At 42.7% G+C, this 18,431-nt stretch overlaps 1 protein-coding gene across 1 annotated transcript in view; it reads left to right on the top strand.

Annotated features, from left to right (window-relative positions):
• Positions 1-300: 300 nt before the first annotated feature.
• Positions 301-18,431, top strand: part of gk (glycerol kinase) — a 146,642-nt gene continuing 128,511 nt past the window's right edge. The window contains exons 1-2 of the mRNA XM_068040567.1: positions 301-525; positions 9,466-9,539. Coding sequence (XP_067896668.1) covers positions 466-525; positions 9,466-9,539 — 134 coding nt within the window. The 5' untranslated portion in view covers positions 301-465. The remainder of the gene's footprint in view (positions 526-9,465; positions 9,540-18,431) is intronic.

Here is an 18,431-nt window from a genome sequence, read left to right as displayed (position 1 = left end):
TTCTGCTCATGCAGTACTGGATGTCCCAACAGCACGAAAATTCGAATTAGGCATTTCCCAATCGCCCGTGCACATCCTACGTTCAGAAAACTGCTTCCTGGTAATCCCTGGCCATTCAGCGCGGTGCAGTTGAGTTTGGTTCCCCGACAGCTGCCGCACCTTCCGGCGCTATTGACCTCAAATGTCGCGGGATAGTGGCGGTGGTGGTGGGTGGGGCAGCTTCCTCTGCCTTCTGATTGGCTGCAAGTTGGCAATGCCTGATTGGCTGCAGCGTTCATTGGGGTGGGTGGAGCATACGCGGCAGAGTGGCCGGAGGACGTGTCATTTGCGATAATGAGAGCGGCAGCGTCACAAAGCGGTCGCTGTGGAGACGGGGTCAGCACCTAATTTTCCTCGGTTGCCTGGAGACGGGCTGAAGACAGTTGGTTAGGCAGAGGGAGAGAGCGGCAGGAGTGCTTGTTAACCATGGCTTCGGGTCCTCTAGTTGGTGCTATTGATCAGGGCACTAGCTCTTCTCGGTTCTTAGTGAGTACAACTTGACTCCCCTTTAATCAATCATTGTTAGCGGTTGCACCGGCTCTCGTCACCGTGACTGTTTGAAAAGCTCGCGGCGCCGACAGCATGCGCCCGCGCGCCAGGGAGTGATTTGCAAAGCTGCCCCCCCGGTTACCCCACCCCAACACACAAAAAAAAAACACTACTGCTTCCTTTGCCCTGCTCCAGCAGTGAGGCTGTGACCCAGTCACTGCAATGCATCGGCATTGTAGAACACCTCCCTGATGTGATCAGGAACATTAGCAGTAACCAAAACATTCTAAATTTTACGCGTGTCCTTTATGTTTTAAAAAAAAGTTAGCAACCCTACTGTAGTGATGCAACATTGCAGGACTGCTCCAGTTTCATTTCAGATCGAAGTTTGCAGTGAGACGAACATGAAAAGAAATGTCTCGGGCTGACCTCATGGCAAACCACCCCACACGTATTGGGACAGATTCTATGCAATAGTGTTTGCTGTCTTCATCCTGACAGATCATTGACACTCCCCTCTTGTTAAGTGATCGACGTCGCACGTGAGATCTCCTACAAATATTGACGCTAGGGTCTGATGAATTCTGCACCCGACTCACTTACCCAAAGAAAGCATTGTTGCTATTGAATTTTTTAAAAAACCTTTTGTCTAAACAACAACAAAAATGGTGAGCAATTATTTTGCTACACAGAAACCGGGTGGGGGAAGAAAACAAAAAAAAATGGAAAGGACAATGCAACAGCCAGCCCCGGGCAGCATTAGACTCTGGGGGTCAAGCTGATATCAAAAGATTACGAAGGTGGTGAGGGTGCAAAGGTAGATCCACAGGGCCATAAAATATTTCACAATAAGGAAATGAATGAAGAATTTAAGTGTGGTGTATTGTTTTATTATGACCTGAATGAGTAGGTGGAGTATGACTTTTGCCGGAGTGCGATTGACCTAATGAACAGGTGGAGGGAGGTTGACCATATTTTATTTATTTTTATTTAGAGATACAGCACTGAAATAGGCCCTTCGGCTCACCGAGTCTGTGCCGACCAACAACCACCCATTTTATACTAACCCTACAGTAATCCCATATTCCGTATCACCTCACTACACTAGGGGCAATTTACAACAGCCAATTTACCTATCACCTGCAAGTCTTTGGATGCAGGAGGAAACCGGAGCACCCGGCGAAAACCCATGCAGACAGAGGGAGAACTTGCAAACTCCACACAGGCAGTACCCAGAATTGAACCTGGGTCCCTGGAGCTGTGAGGCTGCGGTGCTAACCACTGTGCCGCATAAGAATGAATTATATAAATAATGAAATGTTAAATTCTAAAGCTTAAAACAAGGGAACGATAGGTTTTTAATTGAACTAGTGCATTTGTATACTGAATTTCAATATTTTTTGATAATGATATGAAGCAATGTTAGCAGAAGTTTCAAATGAGTTTATCATACATTTACTGCTGCAGGAAACTGCTGCGTTCCATTTCACTGTTGTGCAACACATTCCTATGTAACTTTTATAGCCATGACTTCCATGTTTGTAAAGAAATTGATCACTTTGAAATATTGTTTTTCCTCTTTTACCTTTCTCTTTTCAAGCTTTTATTGTCATTCCAAAATATGTTTTCACATCAGTATTAGCCTCAGGAGGGATTAGTGCACATCTCACAACAGCATGAAGCAAAATATTTGGCTTGTGCACCTGTAGTTTAGAATAGTTATGAAAAAGGACAAGGTACAATCAAATGTAAAAATACTTAACAGGAGGAGGGTGAACTTCACTGAATTGAAAAGGCCCAGGTGGATTAAAATAAAAATTGGCAAGCGAAACAGGTGAGGCCTTTGAGGAGTAGACATATTCTCATGAGGGGGAAAGGAAGGGCAACGAGAGCTAGAGTTTCCTGGATGACTAGAGATATAGAGGTTAAAAGCAAGCATCAAAATCGAGGCTGCCACTCCAGTGCAGTACTGAAGGAGTGTTGCACAGTTGGAGGTGCTGTCATTTGGATTAGACATTAAACTGAGGCCCTCTCTGCCCTCTCAGTTCGATGTAATAGATCCCATGACACTATTTCAAAGAAGAGCAGGGGAGTTATCCTAGTGTTCTGGACAATATTTATCCCTCAATCAATATCAGAAAACAGATTATCTGGTCATTATCACATTGCTGTTTGTGGGAGCTTGCTGTGCATATATTGGCTGCTGCATTTCTTGCATGTGGCTACACTTCAAAAGTATTTCATTGGCTCTAAAGTGCCTTGAGACATCCGGTGGCCATGAAAAACACTATGTAAATAGTCATAGATTCATTTATGGCATAGAAGGAGGCCACTCGGCCCATTGAATCCATGCCAACTCTCCGCAGAGCAATCCAGTCAGTCCCACTCCCCCACGCAATCCCTGTCGCCCTGCCAGTTTATCTCCTTCAAGTACCCCTCCAATTTCCTTTTGAAATCATTGATTGTCTCTGCTTCCACCACTCTCATGGGCAGCGAGTCCAGGTCATTACCGCTTGCTGCATTTAAATAAAAGTTCTTCCTCACATTCCCGCTGCATCTTTTGCCCAAAACCTTAAATCTGTGACCCCCCTAGTCCTTGTACCATCAGTTAATGGGAACAGCTTTTCCTTGTCTAACTATCTAAGCCTGACATAATCTTGTACATCAAATCTCCCCTTAATCTCCTTTGCTCCAGGGAGAACAACCCCAGCTTTTCCAACCTAACCTTGTAACTAAAATCTCCCATCCCAGGAACCATTCTGGTAAATCTCGGTACCCTCTCAAGGACCCTCATATTTTTCCCAAAGTATGGTGACCAGAACTGGGAGCAACACTTGGTTGGGGCCTAATCAAAGCATTATAGAGATTCAGCATAACTTCCCTGCTTTTGTACTCTATGCCTCTATTTATGAAATCCAAGATGCCATATTCATTGCTAACCACTCTCTCTCAATATGTCCTGTCACCTTTGAAAATCGATGCACATGTACCACACCACCCCCCCCCCCCCCCCCACAGGTCCCTTTGTTCCTGCAGTCTGAAGCCTATATTGCCTCACTGTTCTGCTAAAATGCATCACCTCACACCTCTCTATTAAATTTCATCTGCCACTTGTCTGCTCATTCTGCTAGCAGTGCAAGTCTTTCTTTTAAAACTGAGACAATAAAAGGACATTTTTGACAATTGTCAGTTTCATAATACAGTAGAGATCCAAGCTGAATATAAAAAGTACAGAAGAGGCCTAAAGAAGGGAATAAGAGGAGCAAAGAGGGAGTCTGAGAATAGATTAGCTGCTAATATAAAGGGAACCTAGAACACAAGTCTTTTACAGACATACGGGTAGTCAAAGGAAGAGTTGGGCTGATTAGACATCAAAAAGGAGATATTCTTGTGGAGGCAGAGGGCATGGCTGAGGCACCGAATGAGTACTTTGGATCTGTCTTCACTAGAGAAGAGGATGCTGTCAAAATCGCATTAAAGGAGGAGTCAGTAGCAAATTGGATAGAATATAAATAGATAAAGATGAGGTACTTAAAAGGTTGGCAGTCATCAAAGTAGAAAAATTACCCAGTCCATAGGAGATGCTTCTTAGGCTGCTGAAGGATGTAAGGGTGGAGGTTCTGACCTCAATCTTCCAATCGTCCTTGGATTGGGAGTGGTGCCAGAGGATTGCAGAATTGCAAATGTTACAAAAGGGGAGTGGGATAGACTTGGCAACAAATGATCCCTCTAAATTTCTTTGAGCATGGCGTATTTATTTCAATGCATGGTACCTTTACATTTTTTGTGCAACCGTGTACGTGCTGTATCTTAAGGAGACAGCTGGTGAGTGGCCTGGGCGGTCTCTTCATGATTGCTGTACACATTTGCAGCTTAGAGAAAACATTGCTGGCAACTCCAGGCTTGTCAGTCTAACATGGGGGAAACTTTTAGAGATAATAACATGCAGGACAAAATTAATTGGCATTTAAAAAAGAATAGGTTAATAAATGCAAGTCAACATTGATTTTGTTAAAGACAAATCATATTTGACTAACTTGATTAAATTCTTTGAAGAAGTGGAGAATGTGGAAGAGGATACTGTGGTTAATTTTATGTATCTGGACTTTCAAAAGGCAAATGATAAAGTACCACATAATACATTTGTTATAGGATTAAAGGGACAGTAGCAGCACAGATACAAAATTGGCTAAGGGATAGAAAGCAGAGTTGTGCTGAATGTTTGTTTTTCAGACTGGAGAGAGGTATATAAGGGTGTTCCCCAGGGATCTGTATTCGGACCACTGCTGTCTTTGATATATTTTATTGACCTGGACTGGGGTATACTGGGCATAATTTCAAAGTTTGCAAATGACACATAACTCAGAAATGCAGTAAACAATGAGGAGGGTAGTAACAGACTTCAGGAGGATGTAGACAAACTGGTGAATTGAGCAGATGCATGGCAGATGAAATTTAACACAGAGAAGTGTGAAGTGATGCATTTTTATAGTAAAAATGAGGGAAGGCAATAGAAACTAAATGGTACAATTTTAAAGGAAATACAGGCATAGAGAGACTTGCAGTGTATGTACGCAAATCTCTGAAGATGGCATGACAAGTTGAGAAGGGTGTTTAAAAAAAGCATATGGGTTTCTTAGCTTTATTAATAACGTGATAAAGTACAAAAGCAGGGAACTGAGGCAAAGCATTTATAAAACACTGGTTCAGCCCCAGTAGGAGTATTGTGTTCAATTCTGGACATCACGCTTTAAGATGGATATCAAGGCCTTGAAAAGAGTGCACAGATTTGCTTGAATGGTACCAGGGATGAGAGACTTCAGTTATGTGGAGAGACTGGAGAAACTTGGGTTGCTCTCATTGAGAGTGTCAGGCAAACCCCCACCTGCCAAGACTGAGGCACACATTATTTCACCACCTGAACGTTAAAATTTAAAATGGCAAGACCCTGGCTGGAAGGACAATTGCATAGTACTAGCAGTGTTGGAACAAAAGGGCCCCAGTCGTTGCTTCCCCAATACACAGAAGGAGTGGTCGGACCAGTTTTAGTCACATGACTAGCTGGCTGTTGAGATTTGAACTTCCAACAAAGGATTCAAATTCAGAAAACTCCTGGCTCCTGTTTTGATAAGACCAGTTTGATCCTGTCTGCCCTCATATCGCTTTCACCAGCTTTGGAAACCATTGAAAACACGTAAACTCAAAGAGGGAAAAAGTCTCCTACATGAACAAGGTTTAAAAGGAACACTGGGCCCCAATGAAACGCAAGACCATATCTTCAGTCAAGGACTACAGCGAGCTCGAAGCACAGTTACAAGAAATTGCCTCAAACTGTTCTACTTATCTTTTCTTGTGCTCTTTTCTGTTCCTATTTGCCTGTGTGTATCGCATGTGCATGCAAGCGTGGGCATGTTGTATATCCGTTGACGTTAACCATATTGGAATTTAAGGTTTAATAAATTTCATCTTTCTTCTTGAAACCTGTTTTCAAAAGAAAGCCTGTTTGTGCTCATTTCTTTGCCTTATAATTGGAAAGTTGTGAACAAGGATTCACAAAGGGGGAAGCTCAAAACAGTGTGTTTAAAATTAAACCCTGTTACAATAAGACCAGGTGAAGATAGTAACAGACCCCCAGACACCTTTTTCACCTGGTCGTAACAAGAGCAAGGAAGGTAAGAGGAGGTTTGTTAAAGCCGTTCAAAATCAGCAAAGGTTTTGATCAAATAAATAAGGAGAACATATTTACAGTGACAGAATGGTCAGTAATCAGAGCAGACAAATTCTTTGGACTCTAGAATATTTCCTGTGGATTGGAAGCTAGCAAATGGAACCCTGCTGTTCAAGAACGGAGGGAGAGAGAAAGCAGGGAACGATAGGCCAATTGGCCTGACAACAGTAGTAGGGGAAGTGCTAGAATCTATTATGAAGGGCAAGGTAACAGGGCAATGGAAAAATCACCAATGATCAGGCAGAGTCATTATAGTTTCATGAAAAGGAAGTAATGTTTGGCAAATTTTCACATTTTATTTCCAGCAGGGTAATTGAGGAGGAACCAGTAAATGCAGTATATTTGGATTTTCAGAAGGCATTCCATAAAGTGAGAGATTGCTAACAAGAATAGGGCTCAATGGATTGGGTAAATATATTAGCATAGATTGAGGATTAGTAAATGGACATAAAACAGAGAATAGGAATAAGTGGGTCATTTTTGCAGATGAGAGGGCTGTCCTATGAGGAGAGATTGAGTAAAATAGGTCTATATTCTCTGGAAGGTGATCTTATTGAAACATATAAAATTCTTAGAGGGCTTAACAGGATGGCGACTGTTTCCCCTGAATGGAGAGCCTAGAATTAGTCCCAGGATAAGGGGTCAGCCATTTAGGACTGGGGCGAGGTGAAATTTCTTCACTCAGAGGGTTGTGAATCTCTGAAATTTTCTACCCAGAGGGCTGTGGATGTCAGTCGATAGATTTTTGGACAAATACTTGAATGAAAAAAGAAAGAGCAAAGGGGAAAAAGCAGGGGAGTGGGATTAATTGGAAAGTTCTGCCAAAGAGCTGGTGCAGGCAGGGTGGGCTAGTTTGCCTTCTTTTGTGCTATCTCGTTCTATGATTCTATAACATCTCCCTTTGTTTATTGATATTGCTTTAACTATGTTAAAGGGATTTGAATATTTACTTAACTTTAATCTACAAAAGTCTCAATAAGTGAGACCAAGGCAACATGTTAAGTCCTGAAGAAGCTCTCGAAACTTGGTCAGTAACTATTGTTCAGCCAGCAAATAAAAAATAAACATAGTGTATTTTATCTAAATTGTGCACGCATTAGTTTAAAAAAGATAGTACATGAAGCTTCCTATATGTTTATAGCATTATTAAGGGAACTTGTCAGCATCAATTCAGGGGACACTAGTTACAACTGTGTTAGTGTTTTGTTGCAAAATTTACTGGGTTTGATCTCTCTCCATGTAATCTCTTTCTGTGCCAGTGTAATATACCAGCCATTCTTTTGACTCTTGTATGCGAAGTTGCCAGTTTGTACTGAAATATGGACAATTTTGCGTTATGGACATGCATAACTTGTGACTACACTCATTTGCGTTAGATTCAAACATAATTCTGAGTTATGAAAAGCATTATGATCATCCACTTGCATCATTCAGTACCTTTCCTTGTATCATAACATTGGAGTTAGTGATCTCTAAGCAATGCCACCGGGACAAAGGTCAAATCTGATTTTAGGTAATTGAAGCCAAGGAAAGTTGGCATGGAATTCATTTTGCTGTTAGAAATTAGCATTTTAATCTTGTACTGCAGATGCTCTTCAAGAGTATTGTAAAGCAATACACTGTTACCAGATGAGGACAATGATATGTTTAATTACACCAATATTTTAAATACATTTTGAACAGTCATTCATTGACTATTTGACCTATAAGGGCTTTTTGGTTTAAAGTAGAATATGTTTTTGATAGAATCTTGAACTTGACCTTTAAAAGTTAAGGTTCAGTATTTTTTTCTAATGGCCCAACAAAAAGAAAATAGGACAGAGCTACTGGTAAAAGGATGTCTGAGAATGTAGAGGGACTCTCCCAAAAGATAATTGGCTAGCCATTAAAACTTATCAATATCACATAGACAAAATTGGCTGGATTTTGTGGTCCTGCTGCTAGCAGTGCCGGCGGGCTCGGAAAATGGCGGCCATGCTTCTTGGGACATGCGCCACCGCAATTATGCAGTGGGTGGCCACTTTACATATTGACGGCAGCCACTACCACCCCCAACCAATGATGTGGAGGGGGCGGCCTTGGCGACGCCATGAATGGCGTCACCTGATTTATGAGCAGGTGCTGCCGCCATTTTTAATAGGCTGCCGGCACTACAAACAAAATGCAGATATGCCCCCAGCCCCCCCATCTATAAAATAATAGCGTTGCCCCCATTCTCCCAACCATGTGCACACTGAAAGCAGAGTTGACCCCTCCCCCGCCACCACGTATACACTGAATGCAGAGTTGACCACTCCCCCCCCCACCCCCCCCGACTCCCCACCTATACTCAAAATGCATCAGTGACCCCTTCCCCCTCCTCCATGGAGCCAGCTTCTCCTGAATGGAAAGTGAAGGCGTAAGTGCCATACGTCATTCTGAAGATCGGGAACGGATGGGAAGGTCAGGGCGGACAGCAACATAATGTATGCAGAGAGGTATTTTAAATATTCCAACTCTGGTCCTGTCACAGAGTGGCGGAGGGGCCGCCACGGAGTTTCCCAGCCGCCTAGAAGATTGGGCCTGGCAATCCCGACGTCTGGTTCCGTGGCGGCCACTGACGCTCCGATTCTCTGCACCCCACCACTGGACTAAATGTCGAAGGGAAATTGCGATTTTTTTTTTTCTTTCATTAGGAATGTTTTTTTCTATACAAGTATTTTTCACTTACAGTTAGTTATCTAAAATATTTTTAGTGTAACTTCCTCACATAGAGCAGATATAAGTTCTGGCAAGTCCCAAGTGCTTGTTATACATGCGTTGGTGTTCAGGGTAAATTTGATAAACCTGGTAGTTTTCTGTTCCTAATATCATGCCTGGGAAGAGAAGGGATGGCAGGGCCATTTAGTAGCATTCTCAATGAATCTCCATAAAATCTCAGTATCACATGTTTTGATAGTTACCCTAGCTCCCCTGTGATCAAATGCTGGGATTTTTGAAAAGATATTGCAAATATGCTTTTCAATATTTCATTTATTTTTGAATTATTTAGCTTATGTGATGCACCATTTTGTTATTTTTCATTCATGTTGAGTCCCACTGTGTCTATGGGTGGTACAACGTAATTTGGCAGTCGATACATACAGTTGTTTATTTGGCAAATGAATTTATTGTTTACTTCTTATCTCGTACTTTGAAGAAACTGACACAATTTAACAACCACTTCACAGGTATTTAATCCCAAGACAGCTGAAATCGTTGTTCAACACCAAGTGGAAGTTGTACAGAAACTTCCACATGCAGGGTAAGAGCTTCAGTTGCAGTTTACAGTTTTCTCATTAGTTTTTCTTGCTGACAAAATTTCATGTGTTTTTTTCTTAAAACTCATTTTATGTCTTTACTCATTGCAACATTAGACAACTCCATCAATTTTACAGCATGCCAGTAAAGACTCAACAAGGCTTCCTGATCAATGATGCTTTTGTGTTAACATTGTGTTGCAAATTCCATTTATTATATGCTCACGCTTGATGTCATCAAAGTTTTTGAATTTTCCTTTTTTCCAAAAATATACTTCATTCATAAAAATCCATTAAAAAAAAAATACCTAACAGTTCCAAGTTGACATTTCAGAAAGTGCAAAAGAAATCCGGTTTCTTCAATACAGAACGTGAGTTGCCTCACAACCCTTCCATTCCATTTTACATGCAATGTACATTTACATTACACAGCAAAACCATATTTTGGTGCAGACAGCCCAAGGGGTTTTACACAGGTTCCAGTCCCTCGGTTCACTATGGTAGGAGGACCTTACACAGCGGCCTTTCCCCATTGAGCCTTTGCAGTGGCTGCCCTCAGCACGTAGTCCTAGACCTTGAAATGTGCCAATCTGCAACACTCGGTCGTGGACAACTCTTTGCACTGGAAGGCCATCAAGTTTCGGGCAGACCAAAGAGCAGTTATTGAATACCAATTGTACAGTACATGAATTGTATAATTTACAAAGCTTCAATGATTCAGTTAAATTTGCTACAATATGTCCTTCTGAACGCACTGATCTTTTTCTGTAACTGTTCTGAATGCACCAGATTGATAGTATATAGTGCACTTAAATCAGTCGACTATCTTCCATTTTCATGCATTAGATTATTTTAACTTTTACTGCTGAGCAACTAACTGCCACTACCACATACACTCCACCCACCTTCTTTGCATCTTCACCTTTATGAGCCTTCTCTTCTCCATTTTTCTTCAAATTCCACCACCGAAGCCAAGTTATTTCCTTCCTATCCACATAGACTCAATGTTGACTGATAATCTGCTTTCTGCTCTGCATCAAGACACAGACCTGAAACGTTAACTCTGTTTCTCTCTCCACAGATGCTGCCAGACCTGCTGTGTATTTTCGAGCACTTTGTTTTTATTTCTGATTTTCAGCATCCGCAGTATTTTTCTCTTATTTTAATTTAATTTAATTTATTTGTAGGTCCTTGATTTTCTTCGACCTTGCATTTCTGACTGTAATGACCACTTCCCCTTCAGATTTTTAAAAATTCGTTCATGGGATGTGGGCGTCACTAGCTAGGCCAGCATTTATTGCCCATCCCTAATTGCCCTTGAGAAGGTGGTGGTGAGCTGCCTTCTTGAACCACTGCAGTCCTTGGAATGTAGGTACACCAACAGTGCTGTTAGGAAGGGAGTTCAGAATTTTGACCCAGCGACAGTGAAGGAATGGCATTACAGGTCCAAGTCTGGATAGACTGGAAAGATCAGATGGGCAAAGATAGCCTAGATGAGTTCATAGAACATTTTCAGGATAGTTTCTTAGAACAGCAGTTCTGGAGCCAACCAGGGAGCGGGCTATACTAGACCTGGTATTGTGCAACTAGATAGGATTAATTTATGGCCTCATAGTGAAGGCGCCCCTAGGCAGTTGTGTTCAAAATATGATTGAATTTTACATTCAGTTTGAGGGAGAGAAGAGTGGGTCTAAGACTAATATTTTAACCTTAAATAAGAGTAATTATGAGGGCATGAAAGCAGAGCTAGCAAAGGTGAACTGGCAAAGTATATTCAAGGATAGGACAATAGAGATGCAGTGACAGACATTTAAGGGAATATTTCAGAATACACAGAATAGATACGTTCCAACGAGAAAGGAAAATTGCAAGGGGAAGACCCACCATCTGTGGTTAACTAAAAAAAATTAAAGATAGTGTCAAACTTAAAGAAAAAGCATATAATAGCTCAAAGGTGTGTGGCAGGTCAGAAGATTGGACAGAATATAAAAAGCAGCAAAGAATGACTAAAAGATTAATAAGGAGAGAAAAATTAGAGTATGAGAGAAAGATGTTTAGAAATATAAAAACAGTAAGAGTTTCTATAGCTATTTAAAGAAAAGTTAACAAAGTGAGCATTGGTCCTATAGAAAGTGAGTCTGGGGAATTAATAAGAGCAAATAAGGAGATGGCAGATGAATTGAACAGGTATTTTGCATCGGTCTTCACTATAGAGGATACAAGTAACATCCCAGAAATAGCTGTAAATCAAGAACTGGAAGGCAGGGAGGAACTCAAGAAAATTACAATCACCGGGGAAGTAGTACTGAGCAAATTGTTGGAGCTGCGGGCTGACAAGTCCCCGGGTCCCCTAGGATGGACTTCATCCTAGGGTCTTAAAAGAAGTGGCTAGTGAGCTAGCTGATGTGTTGGTTTTAATTTTCCAAAATTTCCTAGATTCGGGGGAAGTTCCATTAGATTGGAAAATAGCCAATGTAACTCTTTTATTAACAAAATGGGAGGTAGACCGTAAGTAGAAAACTACAGGCCAGTTAGCTTAACATCTGTCTAAGGGAAAATGTTAGAAGCTATTAATAAAGACAGTATAGCGGGGCATTTAAAAAAAATTCAAGGTATTCAGCCAGAGTCAATATGGTTTCAAGAAGTAGCATGTGCTGTGGAAAAAGAGTAACAGATGGATGTACTGTACTTTGATTTCCAGAACGAATTTGATAAGGTGCCACAACAAAGGTGTTGCGGAAAATAAAAGCTCATGGTGTAGGGGGTAACATTTTGGGATGGATAGAAGATTGGCTGGCTAACAGGAAACAGAGTAGGCATAAATGGGTCATTTTCTGGCTAGCAAGATGTAACGAGTGGTGTGTCACAGGGGTCTGTGCTGGGGCCTCAACTTTATACAATTTATAAAAATAACTTGGATGAAGGTATGGTTGGTAAATTTGCTGATGACACAAAGTTAGGTCGGAAAGTAACTTGTGAAGAGGACATAAGGGGGCTACAAAGGGATAGAGATAGGTTAAGTGAGTGGGCAAAGACCTCGCAAATGGAGTCTAATGTGGGAAAGTGTGAAATTGTCCACTTTGGCAGGAAGAATAAAAAAGAAACATATTATCTAAATGGTGAGAGATTGCAGAGCTCTAAGATGCAGAGGGATCTGGGTGTCCTAGTGCATGAATCACAAAAGGTTAATATGCAGGTACAGCACATAATTAGGAAAGCTTATAGAATGTTATCGTTTATCGCAAGGGGAATTGAATACAAAAGTAGGGAGGTTATGCTTCAGCTACACAGAGCATTGGTGAGACCACATCTGGAGTACTGTGTATAGTACTGATCTCCTTATTTAAGGAAGGACGTAAATGCGTTGGAGACAGTACAGAGAAGGTTTACTAGGCTAATACCTGGATTGGGCGGGCTGTCTTACGAGGTAAGATTGGACAGGCTTGGCTTGTATCCCTTGGAATTTAGAAGGATAAGAGGTGACTTGATTGAAACATATAAGATCCTGAGGGGTCTTGACAGGGTGGATGTGGAAAGGATGTTTCCCCTTGTGGGAGAATCTAGAACTAGGGGGTCACTGTTTTAAAATAAAGGGTCTCCCATTTAAGACAGAGAAGAGGAGAAATTCTTTCTCTCAGCGGGTTGTGAGTCTTTGGAATTCTCTTCCTCCAAAAGGTGATGGAAGCAGAATCTTTGAATATTTTTAAGGCAGAGTTAGATAAATTCTTGATAAGCAAGGGGGTGGAAAGTTATCGGGGGTAGGTGGAAATGTGGAGTGATCAGTCGAGCCATGAACTTATTGAATGGCGGAGCAGGCTCGAAGTGCTGAGTAGCCTACTCCTGCGCCTAATTTGTATGTTCTTATGTTCTCAAAATCTTTATCCACGAAGAAATGCCAAGAGACACAGGGAGAGACAGACTCTTGAGCATCTCCTGGTGGCTGGCTAGGCAGCAATGCAGAGGCTGGGAGCAAGTTGCCCGCAAGCTGGTTCATCATATAAGAGTTGCGTAGAACTAGCAAGAAGGGAAAAAAATAAAGCAACTTACAAACTAATTAACCTTTATGAAGTTTTTTTATATCTAATAAAAGTTTCTGTTCAGTAGTTTTCTCAATTCACCCCATTACCTTCCTCTCTATGATTCAAATGTCCGTTACTTCTCTTGCCTGCTTCTTCATTCCCTATTTCGCTATTTATTTCTTCACTGAATGTTACTAAAATGCTTGCTTGTCATTTAGTCTTCACTCCGATTATTTTTTTAGTGTTGCTTTCTGTATTTTTGCAATAAGCACAATGAATGTGTTGTCATATATTGAAAGAGTATAATGTGGGAAAGTGTGAAATTGTCCACTTTGGCAGGAAAAATAAAAAAGAAGCATATTATCTAAATGGTGAAAGATTGTCGAGCTCTGGGATGCAGAGGGATCTGGGTGTCCTAAGTGCATGAATTGCAAAAGTATGCAGGTGCAGCAACTAATTAGGAAAGCTAATAGAATGTTATTGTTTATTGCGAGGGGAATTGAATACAAAAGTAGGGAGGTTATGCTTCAGTTATACAGGGCATTGGCTGCTTTGTCCTGGTTGGTGTTGAGCTTCTTGATTGTTGTTGGAGCTGCACCCATCCAGGCAAGTAAAGAGTATTCCATTACACTCCTCACTTGTGCCTTGTAGATGATGAACAGGCATTGGGGAGTCAGGAGGCTGGTTACTCACCGTAGAATTCCTGGCCTCTGACCTGCACTTGTAGCCACACTATTTATGTGGCTGGTCCAGTTCAGTTTCTGATCAATGGTAACCCCAGTGATGTTGATAGTGAGTGATTCAGCGATGCTAATGCCATTGAACATCAAGGGGAGATGGTTAGATTCTCACTTGTTGGAAATGGTCATTGCCTGGTACTTGTGTGATGCAGATGTTACTTGCCACTTGTCAGCCCAAGCCTGTATGTTGTCCAGGTCTTGCTGCATATGGACATGGGCTGTTTCAGTATCTGAAGAGTTGCAATTGGTACAGAGCATTGTGCAATCATCAGCGAGCATCCCCACATCTGACCTTATGATGGAGGGAAGGTCATTGATGAAGCAGCTGAAGATGGTTGGGCCTGGGGCTCTACCCTGAGGGACTCCTGCATTGATGACCTGGGACTGAGATGATTAACCACTAACAACCTCAACCATCTTCCTTTGTGCTAGGTATGACTCCAACCAGTGGTGAGTTTTTCCCTTGATTCCCATTGACTCCAGTTTTGTTAGGGCTCCTTGATGCCATACTTGGTCAAATGCTGCCTTGATGTCAAGGGCAGTCACTCTCCCCTCATCTCTGGAGTTCAGCTCTTGTCCATATTTAGACAAAGGCTATAATGAGGTCAGAAGTTGAGTGGCCCTGACGGAACCCAAACTGAGTGTCTGTGAGCAGGTTATTGCTAAGCGAGTGCCACTTGATAGCACTGTCGATGACCCCTTCCATCATTTTGCTGATGATTGAGAGTAGACTGGGGCGGTAATTGGCTGGGTTGGATTTGTCCTGCTTTTTGTGTATGGGACATACTTGGGCAATTTTCCACATTGGCGGGTAGATGCCAGTGTTGTAGCTGTACTGCAACAGCTTTTAGAACATTAGAACATTACAGCGCAGTACAGGCCCTTCGGCCCTCGATGTTGCGCCGACCATCTGACCTACACTATTCCATTTTCATCCATATGTCTATCCAATGACCACTTAAATGCCCTGAAAGGTGGCGAGTCTACTACTGTTGCAGGCAGGGCGTTCCACGCCCCTACTACTCTCTGCGTAAAGAAACTACCTCTGACATCTGTCCTATATCTTTCACCCCTCAACTTAAAGCTATGTCCCCTCGTGTTTGCCATCATCATCCGAGGAAAAAGACTCTCACTATCCACCCTATCTAACCCTCTGATTATCTTGTATATCTCTATTAAGTCACCTCTCCTCCTCCTTCTCTCTAACGAAAACAACCCCAAGTCCCTCAGCCTTTCCTCGTAAGACCTTCCTTCCATACCAGGCAACATCCTAGTAAGTCTCCTCTGCACCCTTTCCAAAGCTTCCACATCCTTCCTATAATGCGGTGACCAGAACTGCACGCAATACTCAAGGTGCGGCCTCACCAGAGTTTTGTACAGCTGCATCATGACCTCGTGGCTCCGAAACTCGATCCCCCTACTAATAAAAGCTAACACACCATATGCCTTCTTAACAGCCCTATTAACCTGAGTAGCAACTTTCAGGGATTTATGTACCTGGACACCAAGATCTCTCTGCTCATCTACACTACCAAGAATCTTCCCATTAGCCCAGTACTCTGCATTGCTGTTACTCCTTCCAAAGTGAATCACCTCACACTTCTCTGCATTAAACTCCATTTGCCATCTCTCAGCCCAGCTCTGCAGCCTATCTATGTCCCTCTGTACCCTACAACACCCTTCGACACTATCCACAACTCCACCGACCTTCGTGTCATCCGCAAATTTACTAACCCACCCTTCTACACCCTCATCCAGGTCATTTATAAAAATGACAAACAGCAGTGGCCCCAAAACAGAACCTTGCGGTACACCACTAGTAACTAAACTCCAGGATGAACATTTGCCATCAACCACCACCCTCTGTCTTCTTTCAGCTAGCCAATTTCTGATCCAAAGCTCTAAATCACCTTCAACCCCATACTTCCGTATTTTCTGCAATAGCCTACTGTGGGGAACCTTATCAAACGCCTTACTGAAATCCATATACACCACATCCACGGCTTTACCCTCATCCACCTGTTTGGTCACCTTCTCGAAAAACTCAATAAGGTTTGTGAGGCACGACCTACCTTTCACAAAACCGTGCTGACTATCGCAAATGAACTTATTCTTTTCAAGATGATTATAAATCCTATCTCTTATAACCTTTTCCAACATTTTACCCACAACCGAAGTAAGGCTCACAGGTCTATAATTACCAGGGCTGTCTCTACTCCCCTTCTTGAACAAGGGGACAACATTTGCTATCCTCCAGTCCTCCGGCACTACTCCTGTCGACAATGACTACATCAAGATCAACAACAACGGCTCTGCAATCTCCTCCCTGGCTTCCCAGAGAATCCTAGGATAAATCCCATCTGGCCCAGGGGACCTATCTATTTTCACTCTTTCCAAAATTGCTAACACCTCCTCCTTGTGAATCTCAATCCCATCTAGCCTAGTAGGCTGTATCTCAGTAATCTCCTCGGCAACATTTTCTTTCTCTACTGTAAATACTGACGAAAAATATTCATTTAACGCTTCCCCTATCTCCTCTGATTCCGCACACAACTTCCCACTACTATCCTTGATTGGCCCTGTTCTAACTCTTATCATTCTTTTATTCCTGATATACCTATAGAAAGCCTTAGGGTTTTCTTTGATCCTATCCGCCAATGACTTCTCGTGTCCTCTCCTTGCTCTTCTTAGCCCTCCCTTTAGATCCTTCCTGGCTAGCTTGTAACTCTCAAGCGCCCTAACTGAGCCTTCACGTCTCATCCTAACATAAGCCGCCCTCTTCCTCTTGACAAGCGCTTCAACTTCTTGAGTAAACCACGGCTCCCTCGCTCGACAACTTCCTCCCTGCCTGACAGGTACATACTTATCAAGGACACGCATTAGCTGCTCCTTGAATAAGCTGCACATTTCGTTTGTGCCCATCCCCTGCAGTTTCCTTCCCCATCCTACACATCCTAAATCTTGCCTAATCGCGTCATAATTTCCTTTCCCCCAGCTATAATTCTTGCCCTGCGGTATATACCTGTCCCTGCCCATCGCTAAGGTAAACCTAACTGAATTGTGATCACTATCGCCAAAGTGCTCACCTACATCTAAATCGAACACCTGGCTGGGCTCATTACCCAGTACCAAATCCAATGTGGCATCGCCCCTGATTGGCCTGTCCACATACTGTGTCAGAAAACCCTCCTGCACACACTGGACAAAAACAGACCCATCTAAAGTACTCGAACTATAGTATTTCCAGTCAATATTTGGAAAGTTAAAGTCCCCCATAACCACTACCCTGTTACTCTCGCTCCTGTCGAAAATCATCTTCGCTATCCTTTCCTCTACATCTCTGGAACTATTCGGAGGTCTATAGAAAACTCCCAACAGGGTGACCTCTCCTCTCCTGTTTCTAACCTCGGCCCATACTACCTCAGTAGCCGAGTCCTCAAACGTCCTTTCTGCCGCTGTAATACTTTCCTTGATTAACAATGCCACACCCCCCCCCCCCCCCCTCTTTTACCCTCTTCTCTGTTCTTACTGAAACATCTAAATCCCGGAACCTGCAACATCCATTCCTGCCCCTGCTCTACCCATGTCTCTGAAATGGCCACAACATCAGGATCCCAGGTACCAACCCATGCTGCAAGCTCACCCACCTTATTCCGGATGCTCCTGGCGTTGAAGTAGACACACTTTAAACCAAGTTCTTGCTTGCCAGTGCCCTCTTGCGTCCCTGTAACCTTATCCCCTACCTCACTACTCTCAACAGCCTGTACACTGGAACTACAATTTAGGTTCCCATTCCCCTGCTGATTTAGTTTAAACCTCCCCGAAGAGCACTAACAAATCTCCCCCCCCCAGGATATTGGTACCCCTCTGGTTCAGGTGAAGACCATCCTGTTTGTAGAGGTCCCACCTACCCCAGAAAGAGCCCCAATTATCCAGGAAACCAAAACCCTCCCTCCTACACCATCCCTGCAGCCACGTGTTCAACTCCTCTCTCTCCCTATTCCTCTCTTCGCTAGCACGTGGCACGGGCAACAACCCAGAGATAACAACTCTGGTTGTTCTCGCTCTAAGCTTCCACCCTAGCTCCCTGAATTTCTGCCTTAAATCCCCATCTCTCTTCCTACCTATGTCGTTGGTG

This window comes from Heterodontus francisci, chromosome 10, assembly GCF_036365525.1.
Source record: "Heterodontus francisci isolate sHetFra1 chromosome 10, sHetFra1.hap1, whole genome shotgun sequence".
Lineage (NCBI taxonomy): Eukaryota > Metazoa > Chordata > Chondrichthyes > Heterodontiformes > Heterodontidae > Heterodontus > Heterodontus francisci.
Note: the sequence above shows the minus strand (reverse complement) of the source record. Positions and strands in the feature narration are given on the sequence as shown.